The following is a 16,139-nucleotide window of genomic DNA, read 5'->3' as shown; positions in this document are numbered from 1 at the left end:
AGTCGCGCTATGCTAAATCAATGAAGGAAAGGACACAACGGCTGGATTAAATGACACGACACCAGGGGTATAGTTCTCAAGACCTCCGGAGGAGGTTATAATAGTGCGGAATGTTAGATTACAAAGACAAGAGAGACAGCATAGAAAGGTGGGCACTTAAACACGGTCTTATCTTAGCCCTGACAGGCGACAGATAAACGGGACAAGACTGACTCACACGGGGATTGATGGCAAGGAGGGGCAAGTAGTCGATGGCTCAAGGTGCACTCTTGGCTCAGGGACAGGATAGCGCGGCCCAAAAGATGCAGGGAGGTCTCTCAGCGCTCGGAGGTCGCGACTGGTTCTTCTTCGTGGCTGAGGCGCATCTGACGTCACGTCCGGTAAGTGGCTGCGTATATCCGGCGGGGAGTGACACGCCCTCGGCTCGTTAGCTCCGCCCCAGATGGAATCGGCCCGTTGCTTCTGATTGGGTGCGGGGGGTTACCGGGCTCCGCCCTTGACGAGGGGCCGACAGGCAGCCCCTTCGTGGTAACCCCGTCGGCGCACATGGGTAATGGCGGCTAACCGAGCCGGAGTGAGGACGCACACTCCCCGCGCGCTGTTGTGGTAGTTGTTGTTGTAGTTGTGGTTGTTGTGGTTTCATGAGGAATGTGGGAGGAGGTATGGGGAGGTCCTAAACTCACTACTGGTGCCATACAATCACATTCTGGTGCAACGAAGAGTCAGAATTAATGGAAACGAGTCCTTAACTGACATAGACTAAGAATAACTAGCAAGATGTCCGAAAGTTGTCTACGTGAGATGCGGTGGACCTGGGCACGACATTTAATGGGTGAAAAAAGGGGAAGGTCGGTTCTACAGAGTGTTATTTACAGGCAATGGGACTAGGGAATGGGGGATTGGGGATAGTTGGGGGGTATTGGGGAAATAGGGGAATATTTACAAGCGGATATGGAGGCCAAATCCCATATCCGCAACAGTATGTATGTATTTTGAAGAATCCAATCACGGACTATTTCGTCGTCATCGAGGCCAGGCCTTAAATAAGAGCTGCATTGTTAGAAAAGTGAAGAAAGAACAAATAGTCGAAGAGTTGTTGAGGAAGTAAAAAATCGTAAGTGTTTGGAAATACATGGGAAGGAAGAGAGTTCCAGAGTTTGGCAGAGGTGGGGAAAAAACAAACATCATAACGAGCAACCCTTGAGTTGCCAATGGCCCACGTTTAACAGGTGACCCTCATATAACGTGGGGGATGCGTTTCCGCGAAATGCCGTGTTATCCGAAAACGTGTTATAGGGGCAATATTTAACAAGGAGACATCGGGGTTATGTTCCCAATGGGGAAGATTTCAAGTTTTTAAGGTTGAAGACAAGACCTACAGGATAACTTCATTAAAAAAGCAATGTATAAATAAAATATATAATAAATAAAAACATTAAAATAACTTTTTCACGAGTGTTACCATGATTGGGGTTGCATGCAGTACATATTGCTTGTGGCAGACTTGGTCAGGTGTGCTGAGGTGTCCAGTTGAGGTTGAATTTTTTTTTAATTTTTTTTTTTGTATACTGAATCGAGGCTCGTGAAAGAGCTAACATTTACTTCACAAACAAATCAACCAGACAAACAAAATATATAAAAAGAGGGAGCGGAAAACAAGATGGGGAGAGAAGGGGAAGCACACAAACACAACATTTGAGAGCAGGGAGATGTGTGGAAGGGAGAGGGCTTGGGGGGAGGAGGCGTGGGAAGGGGAGGGGGGGGGGGGTAGGGAGAAGTATAAAACACAAGGACACCAAGAACTTCCAGGACAGAAGTTGGTATTTCAAAAAAGTGGAATTGGGGTGAAATTAGCGGGGGTAGAAAAGATCAAGGTTTTGGATAGGGGAAGATAAGAGATGGTGGTGAACAGCTGTTTTAAAGACCTGGAGGGTGTATCATAGAATCATGGAAACTTCATCATGGAAACTTGAGTGGCTGCCTTCATTTTCTCTTCGTACACCTCCTTGTAACATTTCAGGACATTGTCCATCTCCCTCCACCCCTTGGAACTTCTCATGCAGTCAGGATCATGTTCATCAAAGATGTCGATAACTTCATCGACTAATTTGGTAGGATGGCCTGCTGAAAGCTCAATTGACCAACAACCTTCAGGTATGACCTTTATCGTGAGAGTTTTAAAAGGCTGAACTTCTTCAGGACCTGATTCTGTTTCCTCTCTGATGTGCTCGTTTTCCAGAGCCAGAAGATCTTCATTGCTCAGCTGCTCCTGCTGGAGAAGCAAATCCTCATCTTTGTCGACCTCCTCCAATCCCATAATCTGTTGTCTTGCTCCGCTGACTTCAGCCTCCATTAAACCTCTAAACTCAATCACTGTCTCAGGCCCGAGTTTCCTCAACTCTCCATTAATGCATGGTTGTCACTTCATCCCAGGCATCACCGGTGATATAAATTGCCATCTTGATGTTAAGCTTGCACCAGAATGTCCTGATGCTGAGGTCATCTGCATCAAATACCCTGATAAACCTGGAGAAGGCTCGACGGAGATAACACTGCTTAAAAGATGCTGTGATTTTTTGAATTGCTGTGAATTTTGCTTGGAAAAAATTTTTTGGGGAACTTTTGCTCTGAGAGTTGCTGTGAATTAAATCTGCACGACAGCAAAAACGCATTATATGAGGGTCACGCAAGCCACAGATCCATCTGGCTCCAGCTGACTACCTGGTGTGGGCCCCTTTTCCAGGGTAATGGATTCCCACTGCCTTGTGGGGGAAGCCACTTCAGGTTAAGGTTATGAGAAAGGACACTCGGATATCAAACTGCACCTGTAGGTCAGCCTATCGTGGATACGTGTCCGACGAAAGTCAGAGGTGGCACAAATTTAGGCATCACTGCACAGCGTCTGCAGACAGTGTCCACTTTAGACTTCAAGGACAGCCGTCATCATAACCGACGACCTAACCAGACCACGTTGCATTTACTGCACCTGCAGCCAACACTGCTCATTGGAATAGAGGGAGAGGGATCGCACACACCTCTATCACTTTTCTGTGCAGGCTTTTCCATCTTACCTGTATGCCTTGCTTGTGTCCAGAGTGAGTACTTTTTTGACTGCATGGAAAGAGATTATAGAGAGGGGCATGGGATTGGTGAGGGGTGTATCAGAGGGTGATGGAATGTTGGAGTCATCCAGAGTGGAATTCGAGGAGAAATTACCCAAAAAGAGTTGCTTTGTCAGTCGGAGAGACAGCCATAGTATCATCTCAACAGAACAGTGAAGAAAATGTAAAGCGACAGAAGTTGTTGGATACTTTTCGGAATGACCAGACATCTATTTGTGGAAGATGAGAGGTTGTCACATTTATTTTGGATTAAGGAATGCTTTGCCTCACAAATAACATGTTTGCAATGATTTCTGGCAGATATGAAAGCTGAATGTGAGTCGGAGGAAGAAGAGCTTTACCATGTCAGATAAGCCGCATCTATTGCACGAATTATTGAACGAAGAGTTGGTAGGAGAGATAAACTTGAAAGAGAAGGGGATCTAAGCTTTCATTCCTGCAACAAAACCTCAGCTATACGTTCAGCAGAGACAGAGGCATCGGCCGAGGAGAGGCAGTAGCCTTTCCAGGGAAAATCAGAAAAGAAGTTTTGTAAAACAAGAAAGCTGCCATCAACGCATGAGTACGGAACAAACTAGGAGCTCAATAGCCACAGGTATAAACAGAAAGGAAGGGGGGGGGGGGGGGGATGAATAAAAATTTCTTCAATTGCATTCTTGCGAAGAAACTCCAATCCATTCACTGTATGGAATCAGCAAAACCTAAAACACTGGAGGGAGAATAAAAATTTAAAAAGACGACAACATGGACTTCAGGATTATTCAATCCACCATTGTTTGTTAAGGACAAACATTCAAGCTCAAACCCAAACGGGTACAATGGCCACATGGAAGACTGTCAGCACAACAAGATGGGAATTAATTCAGGACCCAAAACAAAAATCACTTTCACCAATAACTTTATTTCCATCACTTGCCGAACCCAGCAAACCCAATCCATTCAATGTGAAGCTGCACAAAAACATTTACCAAATGAAAAATCACCCGCGGACATTTACTCATTTGCTTTGTTTACCCAGGGTCTCCGCACCGGTTGAGGATTTACAGACATCACCGGAGCGATCTGAATCGTGTTCCTGGTGCATCGCATCGATCACCTGGTTCACCGGAGTTTCCTTCACAACGGAGTCGAATGCTGCACTGAAAGATTCCAGAACACTGGTTAAACGGGCACGACCGGTCTCTGCAACACTTTGGATTCCGGAAGAACTCTTCTTGAACACCTCTCGTCCGGCCTTGCTGGATACAGCAACGAGCCGACGGTAAAGGTCAAGGGATGAGGAGCTTCGACCAACAACTTTCTCTTCATCAGGACTTTCACCTTCTGCAGAAAACACAGGTATTACTTTCTGCAAAAGTACAAAACTTTCTGCAGAAGTACATCAAATCCACACAGTACCAACTTACCTGGCTGATCACGTGGCAGGTATCCATCGACTTGAGAAAGCATGGAGTCTGCACCTGACAAAACCACCTCTCCAAACTTGGTTTTCAGTAGAGAGTCTGCACCGTCCAACATGGCCTGCTTGGATCTCTCCATACCAACTCCGACCTGGGACTTAGACCAATCCAGGAAGACTCCCATTTGTTTTTGTGCGATTTGCAAATTCTTCTTCACATCATCAAGTACCTGCAAACAAGGAAATATCCATTCACTGCACGAAGGAAAATTCAAGTTACTTCAAAAACAATTGTAAGATTTACTTGTTTTTCCACTTCAAAGTAGGCAGGTCCAATTCCATGCATCTCTATAACCAAATTCCATTGCACTATTTAAAGGAGTTACACGACAGGAATACTCAATCACTGCCTCTATTCCCAGTACCTTGTTGGCAGGTTGGTGCAAGATTGGTACTTTCTCTTCCACGAGATCCAGACCTCGGCATGCGAGCTCATCGACAAACTTAACTGGAGAAGACATTTTATGGAAACTCAAAGATCGATAAATAAATTACACAAAGGGGACAATTAAAAAAACTATGCAAAACAATGTCCATGCTTCTCTGGAATGGACAACTTTCCATAAAATGGGGAAAATAAAGTTCTCGGTTAAAAAAAACAAAAAAAACAGGTCAGCCATCATGTCCGATCTGCACAGATTCACTCACTCTGCGGATGAAGAATCCTGGTGATTGGTTCGATCCCACTGCAGGTGATCACAGCTACCCCTGTAACACCCTGTTCTACCATATTACCAAAAGAGAGAAGAACAGGCCTCGACTCTTTCCCAGACTTGTAGGCCTGAGCAAACTCGTCCACAGCAGAACTGAACAACGGCAGTGCATACAATCTCTGAATGACATTCTGTGGACAAGAAGAGAGTAAAAACAATGAGAGGACATCTCACATTCTGAAACTTTTTGGGATTTACAGATTGAGATTCTCGGAGCGGATGATGCTGGGAGTCAAATATCAAATCCACAAACTAACATTATCAATCCAGGTTTAGAAATGAACATCGACCGATTAGTTTGTGGTTTTACACCTCACAGCAAAGCAGAGAGTTAAGTCTCGTTACATCAGATTCCCTGACAAATAGGCTGATGCTCTCTGTTCCACTTTCAAAAATGAAAACATTCCTCAGGAAAATTAAAAAAATAACCGTTAGTGTTTCAGCACCAAATCGCTGCCTCAACCAGTTTACTTATTATTCCTCCTCAGGTGTATTATTTAAAGACATTCACCCATTTTCAGTTGTCAGCTAGCACATGAATAAAGTGGGTTTATTTTTATTGGTTCACGAGTTATCAGAGTGACCACTATATTCGTCATGGGTGTGTGTGTCTGTCCACAGCATAACTACCCGATGATATCATCCGGTCTTGATGAAACTTTGGTGGGAGGTTGATATCATGATCTAGTTGTGTCCTGCCTAGAGTGGGCGTATTGCGCCCATTGACAGACAAGAACGCTCGTCGTTTGGGTTAATCTTTCCCTCGTGGTCGTGGTCTTTCCCTCGTGGTCCCCCTGTGCTGTCTTTCCCTCGTGGTCCCCCTGTACTGTCTTTCCCTCGTGGTCCCCCTGTACTGTCTTTCCCTCGTGGTCCCCCTGTACTGTCTTTCCCTCATGGTCCCCCTGTGCTGTCTTTCCCTCGTGGTCCCCCTGTACTGGCTTTCCCTCGTGGTCCCCCTGTGCTGTCTTTCCCTCGTGGTCCCCCTGTGCTGTCTTTCCCTCGTGGTCCCCCTGTGCTGTCTTTCCCTCGTGGTCCCCCTGTGCTGTCTTTCCCTCGTGGTCCCCCTGTGCTGCCTTTCCCTCGCGGTCCCCCTGTGCTGTCTTTCCCTCGCGGTCCCCCTGTGCTGTCTTTCCCTCGCGGTCCCCCTGTGCTGTCTTTCCCTCGCGGTCCCCCTGTGCTGTCTTTCCCTCGCGGTCCCCCTGTACTGTCTTTCCCTCGCGGTCCCCCTGTACTGTCTTTCCCTCGTGGTCCCCCTGTACTGTCTTTCCCTTGCGGTTCCCCTGTACTGTCTTTCCCTCGCGGTCCCCCTGTGCTGTCTTTCCCTCGTGGTCCCCCTGTGCTGTCTTTCCCTCGTGGTCCCCCTGTACTGTCTTTCCCTTGCGGTTCCCCTGTACTGTCTTTCCCTCGCGGTCCCCCTGTGCTGTCTTTCCCTCGTGGTCCCCCTGTGCTGTCTTTCCCTCGTGGTTGTCAGGTCTTTCACGAGCCTCGATTCAGTATACAAAAAAAAAAAAGTGGGCGCAGCTACGCCCAAAAAAAGATGTCTTTTTGGGGAGTAATCGAGTTCAAGCTACATCTTCTCCGAGGGGTTTGGTGGAATCTGACAGCGGTTTCGGTATTTGGTTAGGCCAATGTCATGTGTCTAGCCCCACGGAGCTCGATTTTTCATTTTCGCCCCAAGGTCAAGGTCACAAGGTAACGAAATTTAGAAAAGTCGATTTTTGATGGTTTTATGACTGTTCGCTTCCTGCTAGGGTGAAATGTCGTACATCTTATATTATCACATACATCATGAAATACAAGCTTTCCAACAAATTTCAGAATCTTCGACCTTTGAAGGGCACAAAGGTCAAATTTTCAAAGTCGTCAGAATCGAACCGAATTTTTGGTATTGTGTAGCTAACTAACCTCATAACTGATTATACATTATTTTCTATCTCATTTCAAGGTCAGTAACCTTCGTTTTGACATTTCAAGGTCACAAATGTCAAATTTTCAAAGTTGTCAGAATCGAACCGAATTTTCGGTATTGTGTTGCCAACTAACCTCATAACTGATGACATTATTTCCTATCTCATTTCAAGGTCAGTAACCCTCTGTTTTGACATTTCCAGGCCAGCAACACACACAATTATGTATAGCTGGCCCTTAAAGGCCTGCGCACGCAGCACATTGGGGCCCTTTGTAAATAGGCATGTACACCGCATGTCCGGGGTTGACACCTGCCACGTGGTCCCCTGACCCGTTTCGGTCATAGTCCGTCCTTTGTCATTGAATACCGCTCGCTCGTGAACCATCGTCGTCTCCCGACTTGTACTTTTATTTAACTTCTTCTGAACTTTGTCCCGTTTTAAATCCGAGCCGTTCGTTTTCTAGGTTCCCTTCGTCATTGTGAGCTGAAATTTGACCCAGTCCTCTTTTCTGGTACAATTTCATCTACCAAAATGTAATTTTTTTTTTAAATTAACTTTTTTTTTTAATGAAAAAATAGGTTTAGAACTTTAAAAAAATACGCATATAGCCCTAAAACGTTTTTTCGTTTACTTATTTTGTTCTTCAATGTGGTATTTTTAATCACGAGCATTTACTGGTTAATAAACTCAGGAGTCTCAGCCAAACACCGGCAGGACATATTACAAAGCTCTGCAATACAAATTAAATTCGGGATTACATGATAAGGGATAGGGATTCAAATCGTTAGGAATTCAAAAGGAATTTCGGGATTCTAACCCAGCAACCACCTCTTATCCCCCCCTCCCCCCTGAGCACCACCCACTCACGCTTCCCCCTCCCCCCCCCCCCCCCCCGAGCACGAACCCGCCCAACCAAAGACCGATCCATCAGTTCGCCCAGCCATAAAACCGTTTAAACAACTTTAACGAATCATGTTTAACTCCCCACGGATTTTCCGGTTCTCCCCACAAAACCGATTCAGCTGGAACTCGATCCGCCATGTTCACCTGAAAAACCAAATAACTCACCTTGGTACCGACGGTCTGAACCTCCACAGCCATTTTGTTCAAAACAAGAAACGACTCAATGAAAGAAACGAGCGAGATCACCTGGACCAGTAAGGGGGAAACCAAGATGCTCCAGCACCAGGTAACCAACCGAAATTACGGCACAGACAAGTGAATGACGAAACGAATGAATTTCACACCAGACTCACCTTTTTATACAATAAACACAAACACCTGCCTCTCTGACGTCACACCCGGTACACAGCTTTACCTTCACCGAAAATGATAATTTATTTCACTCCAAGGAATTAATGAACCAATGAAATTTACAAAAACAGGTAAAATTCTCGATGTTTCCACGTGACTCCATTTATGTGTTTTATGTAAATCTTTCATCATCAAAATTGTTGAAGGCAGCAGGAAGTTGGGGTGTGAAGAGAATGACAGAGATCTGTAATCTGGTGGTGAAAGAAGGCCGCATTCCAGTGGATTGGGAACTGAGTACCCTCGTCCCTCTATACAAGGGGAAAGGTGACCCTCTGGAGTGTGGCTCGTACCGAGCGATAAAGTTATTGGAGCATGGAATGAAGGTATTGGAAAGGGTGTTGGAGAGGAGGATAAGAAAGAAGGTGAAGATCGACGAAATTCAGTTTGGATTTATGCCAGGAAGACGAACGACAGACGCGCTCTTTATTGTGAGGCCGTTGCAGGAGAAGTACATGGAGAAGAGGAAGAAGTTGTTTCTTGGGTTTGTTGATCTGGAGAAAGCATTCGATAGGGTTCCACGCGAAGTAGTGACTTGGGCATTGAGGAAGTTAGGAGTGGAGGAATGGTTGATCAGAGTAGTGATGGCAATGTACAAAAGAGCGCGCACAGGTGTAAGGACGAAGGACGGGAACAGTGGTGAGTTTGAGGTGAAGGTCGGAGTGCATCAGGGGTCGGTACTAAGTCCACTACTATTCGTAGCTGTGATGGAGGTGCTGGCTCAGAACGTAAAGGAGGGTTTACCATGGGAGTTGTTGTATGCAGATGATCTGGTGTTGATTGCGGAAAGTATGGATGGACTGAAGGAGAAGATGAACAAGTGAAAGGAATGTATGGAGACAAAAGGTCTGAAGGTGAATATCGGAAAAACGAAGGTGATGGCAAGTGGTAAAGCATGTGGTGAGGTGGAAAGAACTGGGAAGTGGCCCTGTGTTGTGTGCAGGAAGGGTGTCGGAGTGAACTCCATTCAATGTACAATGTGCGCTGAGTGGGTTCATCAAAAATGTAGTGGTCTGAGAGGGTCATTAACCAGTGTGGCAGCTACATTCAAGTGTAAGGTGTGCACAGAGGGAGCTGCAGATGGAGGAAATGTTGAGTTGGATCTTGGAGACGGCGTGAAGCTGGAAGGTGTGAAAACATTTTGCTACCTCGGAGACGTGCTGAATGGAGAAGGTGGATCAGACTCGGCAACGGTTGCTCAAGTGAGATGTTCATGGAAGAAGTTTCGAGAACTGAGTGGCGTGCTGATGAGGAGGGGAGTGTCGTTGAAGCTGAAGGGAAAGGTGTGTGCTGCATGTGTGAGAAGTGTTATGATTTATGGGAGCGAGACATGGGTAATGAACGTAGAGCAGCAACGAAGGCTGGAAAGGGTGGAAATGCGAATGGTTCGGTGGATGTGTGGAGTATCGTTGAGAGAGAGGAAGACAAATGATGAATTGCGAAAAATGATGGGAATAGAGCCTGTGATTGATGCTGTGAAGAGGAACAGGTTGAGATGGTTTGGTCATGTGTTGAGGAAGGATGAAAGTGACTGGTTGAGAAGAGGGATGGAAATGAATGTAGAAGGAAGTAGAGGACGGGGAAGACCGAGAAAGACTTGGCTAAAGATGGTGGAAGAAGAAATGCGGGCAAGGGGGTTAACAAGGAGAGATGCAGAAAATAGGGCAAAATGGAGATGATTGTCATGGGGACCGCAAGGCTCACCCCCACTCTAGCAGGGAAAATGGCCTTAAAATGCCTGTTGTTTGTTGTTGTTTCATCATCAAAATGTTCAAGAAAACCTTCACAGGTGGACATTTGGACCAATACACCTGTGCTTCATAAATTTCCTGATGCTCAATATCTGAACCAATACGAACCATGCACCTTCAAACTTAGCATCTGGATCCGTTCAACATCTCCAGGAATGGGCACTGGAACACAATGTTCTTCTCCTTTCGAGGGGATGTTCCTGTGTGCAAGTTCAAGCAGACGAGACAACCGGGTTTCAGTCCTTGAATGTCCTCAGAGTGGGAATTTTTGTCTCTTTTCATGATTTATTTGATAAAATTTAAATGGGAATTTGAATGGTGTTTGTGGAATGATTACGTCATTTTAAAATCTAAATGGGAATTAGAATGGGATTTGTGGAATGATTACGTCATTTTAAAATGTAAATGGGAATTTGAATGGGATTTGTGGAATGATAACATTATCTCAATGAACGAGTTGTTTTTATTATTATTATTTCACTCATGAAGATGTCAAAGAAACACAAATCAGAGGTGAGTTCCCTGAGCAAGCGGCTCGCTTCGATTCAAAGCGCTTAAGCAATACTACAACGGAACGGAGCGCTCGCCACCGCTTAACCACGTGACTGTCTGCATGGAAACAATACAAAACAAAACAATGCAGGAAATGGCCGTCGTTTCAGTTTTAATCGGTCTTCCTCCGACAACTTCCATCGTTCCACTGCGCCTTTCAGACCCGGAAGTCTTATGATAAACCTGGGCAGTCCGTCATGACGTCATGTTCATCCTTTGCCCACTTGAAGTGATCTGGCGGCCATCTTTGATTTCGTTAATTCTACCGCCATTTTTCTTAGAGAAGATCGCAACGCCAAAGCGTGCAGCATTTCATTGCACGAACACCTCTGGTAAGTGGCAAGGGCTTTAAATGGTCTTTCCAAATGTATGTTTGATAAACAAAGTCGATGATGAATCATCAGGCCCGGATTAACAATGGCGGTCGGTGGAGCTCAGGCCCGGGACTTCATCTTGGGAAAGTTCACATGGGAAATTTAAGCCACCATCCAATCCTCCCATGGTATGTTCCATTGGCAATCAGCTTGCTGAGCAGCCGTTCCTTATCAACCGTTTCGTTGCAGTGCTACCTTGGGTACTTAAGCAACTTGGTGAGCGCTCTTCGTGTGTATGTACGTACGTATGTATGTATGTATCTATTTATTTATTTTGAAGAATCCAGTCACAGACTATTTCGTCCTCATCGAGGCTCGGCCTTCAATATAAGAGCTGCATTGTTAGAAAAGTGAAGAAAGAACAAATAGTCGAAGAGTTGTTGAGGAAATGAAAAATCGTAAATGTTTGGAAATACATGGGAAGGAAGAGAGTTCCAGAGTTTGGCAGAGGTGGGGAATAAACAAACATCATAACGAGCAACCCTTGAGTTGCCAATGGCCTACGTTTAACAGGTGACCCTCATACAACGTGGGGGATGCGTTTCCGCGAAACGCCGTGTTATCCGAAAACGTGTTATAGGGGCAATATTTAACAAGGAGACATAGGGGTTATGTTCCCAATGGCGGAAGATTTCAAGTTTTTAAGGTTGAAGACAAGACCGACATGAAAAAAAAAGAAGAAAAAAAAAGCAACGTATAAATAAAACATATAACAAATGTGGAATTTTGAATGGGATTTGTGGAATGATTACGTCATCTTAAAATGTAAATGGGAATTTGAATGGGATTTGTGCAATGATTATGTCATTTTAAAATGTAAATGGGAATTTGAATGGGATTTGTGGAATGATTACGTGATTTTAAAATGTGAATTGGAATTTGAATGGGATTTGTGGAATGATTACGTCATCTTAAAATGTAAATGGAAATTTGAATGGGATTTGTGCAATGATTATGTCATTTTAAAATGTAAATGGGAATTTGAATGGGATTTGTGGAATGATTACGTGATTTTAAAATGTAAATGGAAATTTGAATGGGATTTGTGCAATGATTATGTCATTTTAAAATGTAAATGGGAATTTGAATGGGATTTGTGGAATGATTACGTGATTTTAAAATGTGAATTGGAATTTGAATGGGATTTGTGGAATGATTACGTCATCTTAAAATGTAAATGGGAATTTGAATGGGATTTGTGCAATGATTATGTCATTTTAAAATGTAAATGGGAATTTGAATGGGATTTGTGGAATGATTACGTGATTTTAAAATGTGAATTGGAATTTGAATGGGATTTGTGGAATGATTATGTCATCTTAAAATGTAAATGGGAATTTGAATGGGATTTGTGCAATGATTATGTCATTTTAAAATGTAAATGGGAATTTGAATGGGATTTGTGGAATGATTACGTGATTTTAAAATGTGAATTGGAATTTGAATGGGATTTGTGGAATGATTACGTCATCTTAAAATGTAAATGGAAATTTGAATGGGATTTGTGCAATGATTATGTCATTTTAAAATGTAAATGGGAATTTGAATGGGATTTGTGGAATGATTACGTGATTTTAAAATGTAAATGGGAATTTGAATGGGATTTGTGGAATGATTACGTGATTTTAAAATGTAAATGGAAATTTGAATGGGATTTGTGCAATGATTATGTCATTTTAAAATGTAAATGGGAATTTGAATGGGATTTGTGGAATGATTACGTGATTTTAAAATGTGAATTGGAATTTGAATGGGATTTGTGGAATGATTACGTCATCTTAAAATGTAAATGGGAATTTGAATGGGATTTGTGCAATGATTATGTCATTTTAAAATGTAAATGGGAATTTGAATGGGATTTGTGGAATGATTACGTGATTTTAAAATGTGAATTGGAATTTGAATGGGATTTGTGGAATGATTATGTCATTTTAAAATGTAAATGGGAATTTGAATGGGATTTGTGGAATGATTACGTGATTTTAAAATGTGAATTGGAATTTGAATGGGATTTGTGGAATGATTACGTCATCTTAAAATGTAAATGGAAATTTGAATGGGATTTGTGCAATGATTATGTCATTTTAAAATGTAAATGGGAATTTGAATGGGATTTGTGGAATGATTACGTGATTTTAAAATGTAAATGGGATTTGTGCAATGATTATGTCATTTTAAAATGTAAATGGGAATTTGAATGGGATTTGTGGAATGATTACGTGATTTTAAAATGTGAATTGGAATTTGAATGGGATTTGTGGAATGATTACGTCATCTTAAAATGTAAATGGGAATTTGAATGGGATTTGTGGAATGATTACGTCATCTTAAAATGTAAATGGGAATTTGAATGGGATTTGTGCAATGATTATGTCATTTTAAAATGTAAATGGGAATTTGAATGGGATTTGTGGAATGATTACGTGATTTTAAAATGTGAATTGGAATTTGAATGGGATTTGTGGAATGATTACGTGATTTTAAAATGTGAATGTGAATTTGAATGGGATTTGTGGAATGATTACGTCATCTTAAAATGTAAATGGAAATTTGAATGGGATTTGTGGAATGATTATGTCATTTTAAAATGTAAATGGGAATTTGAATGGGATTTGTGGAATGATTACGTGATTTTAAAATGTGAATTGGAATTTGAATGGGATTTGTGCAATGATTATGTCATTTTAAAATGTAAATGGGAATTTGAATGGGATTTGTGCAATGATTATGTCATTTTAAAATGTAAATGGGAATTTGAATGGGATTTGTGGAATGATTACGTGATTTTAAAATGTGAATTGGAATTTGAATGGGATTTGTGGAATGATTAATGGAATGAATTTGTGGAATGTGGAATGAATTTTTTGGAATGTGGAATGTGGAATGAATTCTTCTAATCTCTCAACATTAAAATTACCTTTTCTTTTGTGCTACCATGATTGGGGTTACATACAGTACACATTGCTTGTGGCAGACTTGTTCGGGTGTGCTAAGGTGTCCAGTTGAGGTTGAAGGCTCAGAAGGTGAAGTGAAGGCTGATTCGCTTGGGGTTTTATTTTGAAGAACGTCGTGAGGGAAACTTGAGTGGCTGCCTTCATTTTCTCTTCGTACACCTTGTAACATTTCAGGACATTGTCCATCTCCCTCCACCCCTTGGAAATTCTCATGCAGTCAGGATCATGTTCATCAAAGATGTCTGTAGCTTCGTCGACCAACTTGGGAGGATGACCTGTTTGAAAGCTTAATTGACCAACAACCTTCAGCTATGACTTTTGTCGTGAGAGTTTCAAAAGGCTCAACCTCTTCAGGACTTGAATCTGTTTCCTCTCTGATGTGCTCCTTTTCCAGAGCCAGAAGATCTTCATTGCTCAGCTCCTCCTGTTGGAGAGAAGCAAATCCTCAACATCATCTTTGTCGACCTCCTCCAATCCCACTTGCTGAATCATGCCCATAATCTGTTGCCTTGCTCCGCTGACTTCAGCCTCCATTAAACCTCTGAACTCAATCACTGTCCCTGATCCGAGTTTCCTCAACTCTCCATGAATGCACGGTTTAGTCACTTCATCCCAGGCATCACCGGTGATATAAATTGCCATCTTGATGTTTAGCTTGCACCAGAATGTCCTGATGCTGAGGTCATCATCTGCATCAAATTCCCTGATAAACCTGGAGAAGGCTCGACGGAGTTAAATCTGCTGTGATTTTATGAATTGCTGTAAATTTTGCTTGGGAATTTTTTTTTGGGGAAATTTGTTCTGAAAGTTGCTGTGAACTAAATCTGCACTACAGCAAAAACTCATTATATGAGAGTCACCTGTACCTATAGGGATCACACGAGCACCAGATCCAGCTGGCTCCAGCTGACAGTACTTGGTATGGGCCCCTTTTCCAGGTTAACGGATCCCCACTGCCTTGTGGGGGAAGCCTCTTCAGGCTAAGGCTATGAAAAAGGACACTCGGACATCAAACCGCACCCGCCTGGGCAGTGCTACATCGTGGATAAATGTGCCCATGAAAGTCAGTGGTGGCACCAATCACTGCGCAGCATCTGCAGACAGCTGTGTCCACTTTAGACATCAAGGACAGCCATCATCATAACCGACGACCTGGCCAGACTTCACGTTGCATTTACTGCACCTGCAGCCAACAATGCTCATAGGAATAGAGAGTGGGAGAGAGATAGCACACACCTCTATCACTTTAATCGCTTATATGTGCAGGTTTTTCACTTCATTGACACCTGCACACATGCTCACCACCCATTTTTACCGAAGTCCTGCGGCGAGGGAGAAGTGATATCGGGGATAGGCAGACGATGCTGCTGGGAGTCCCTAGTCATGTCGACACGTATGGCGGTCCAAGTGTGATGGTCATTGTCATTGACCACAACAGTGACATTGATTGCTATCCTGCTTGGGCATCAGAGCAGCCATCTTCAGGGGTAGCACTGCTCTCTCCAAATGGAGAAGGGGACAGAAAAAGTTCCCCAAAGAAAGCTTGCTCCACTTAGGCTTCCTGCCTTCACAGGTTGGTCATCCATTTCTGCGGTTGAGAAACAACAAATAAAAATAAATTAATAAACAACAAGACGCTAAATTTCTGTGCCTGGAATGTGCGCACGCTCTAAGACATTGGCAGCCGCCTCGAACATCAAACAGCCATTATTGGCCGCGAATTGGCACAATGTGGGATAGACATTGCAGCACTCAGTGAGACCCGTCTACCTGGTATTTTCCATCATGAGAAACGAGGCTCCGGTTATAAGTCTTACTTTAGCCGCAAACCAGAAAGTGAAAGTCGTCAGGCAGGTGTTGGTTTTGCAATCAAAACCAACTATATACACCTTCGAGATGCTGTCCCAACCAGGATCAGTGAACGTCTCATGACTGTGGGACTCAAACTTGACAATGAACACCAGGATACCATCACCAGCACATACGCCCATCC

General features: G+C 43.4%; 2 protein-coding genes across 2 annotated transcripts in view; both read right to left on the bottom strand.

Annotated features, from left to right (window-relative positions):
- LOC137428415 (perilipin-3-like) overlaps positions 1–8,417 on the bottom strand; it is a 15,955-nt gene extending 7,538 nt beyond the window's left edge. Inside the window, exons 1-2 of the mRNA XM_078778027.1 lie at positions 8,273–8,417; positions 5,230–5,425 (exon numbers count right to left, since the gene is read on the bottom strand). Coding sequence (XP_078634153.1) covers positions 5,230–5,425; positions 8,273–8,305 — 229 coding nt within the window. The 5' untranslated portion in view covers positions 8,306–8,417. The remainder of the gene's footprint in view (positions 1–5,229; positions 5,426–8,272) is intronic.
- LOC144892266 (perilipin-1-like) lies at positions 4,009–5,188 on the bottom strand. The gene is made up of 3 exons (XM_078778029.1): positions 4,947–5,188; positions 4,529–4,751; positions 4,009–4,445 (listed from the first exon to the last, which is right to left on the bottom strand). Exons 1-3 carry the CDS (start codon positions 5,040–5,042, stop codon positions 4,120–4,122), a joined length of 645 nt encoding a protein of 214 aa, XP_078634155.1. The 5' UTR covers positions 5,043–5,188; the 3' UTR covers positions 4,009–4,119.
- Positions 8,418–16,139: the final 7,722 nt, after the last annotated feature.

Source organism: Myxine glutinosa, chromosome 5 (assembly GCF_964187855.1).
Source record: "Myxine glutinosa chromosome 5, kmMyxGlut1.1, whole genome shotgun sequence".
In the NCBI taxonomy this organism is placed as follows: Eukaryota; Metazoa; Chordata; class Myxini; order Myxiniformes; family Myxinidae; genus Myxine; species Myxine glutinosa.
This window is presented reverse-complemented; position numbering and strand designations above follow the sequence as displayed.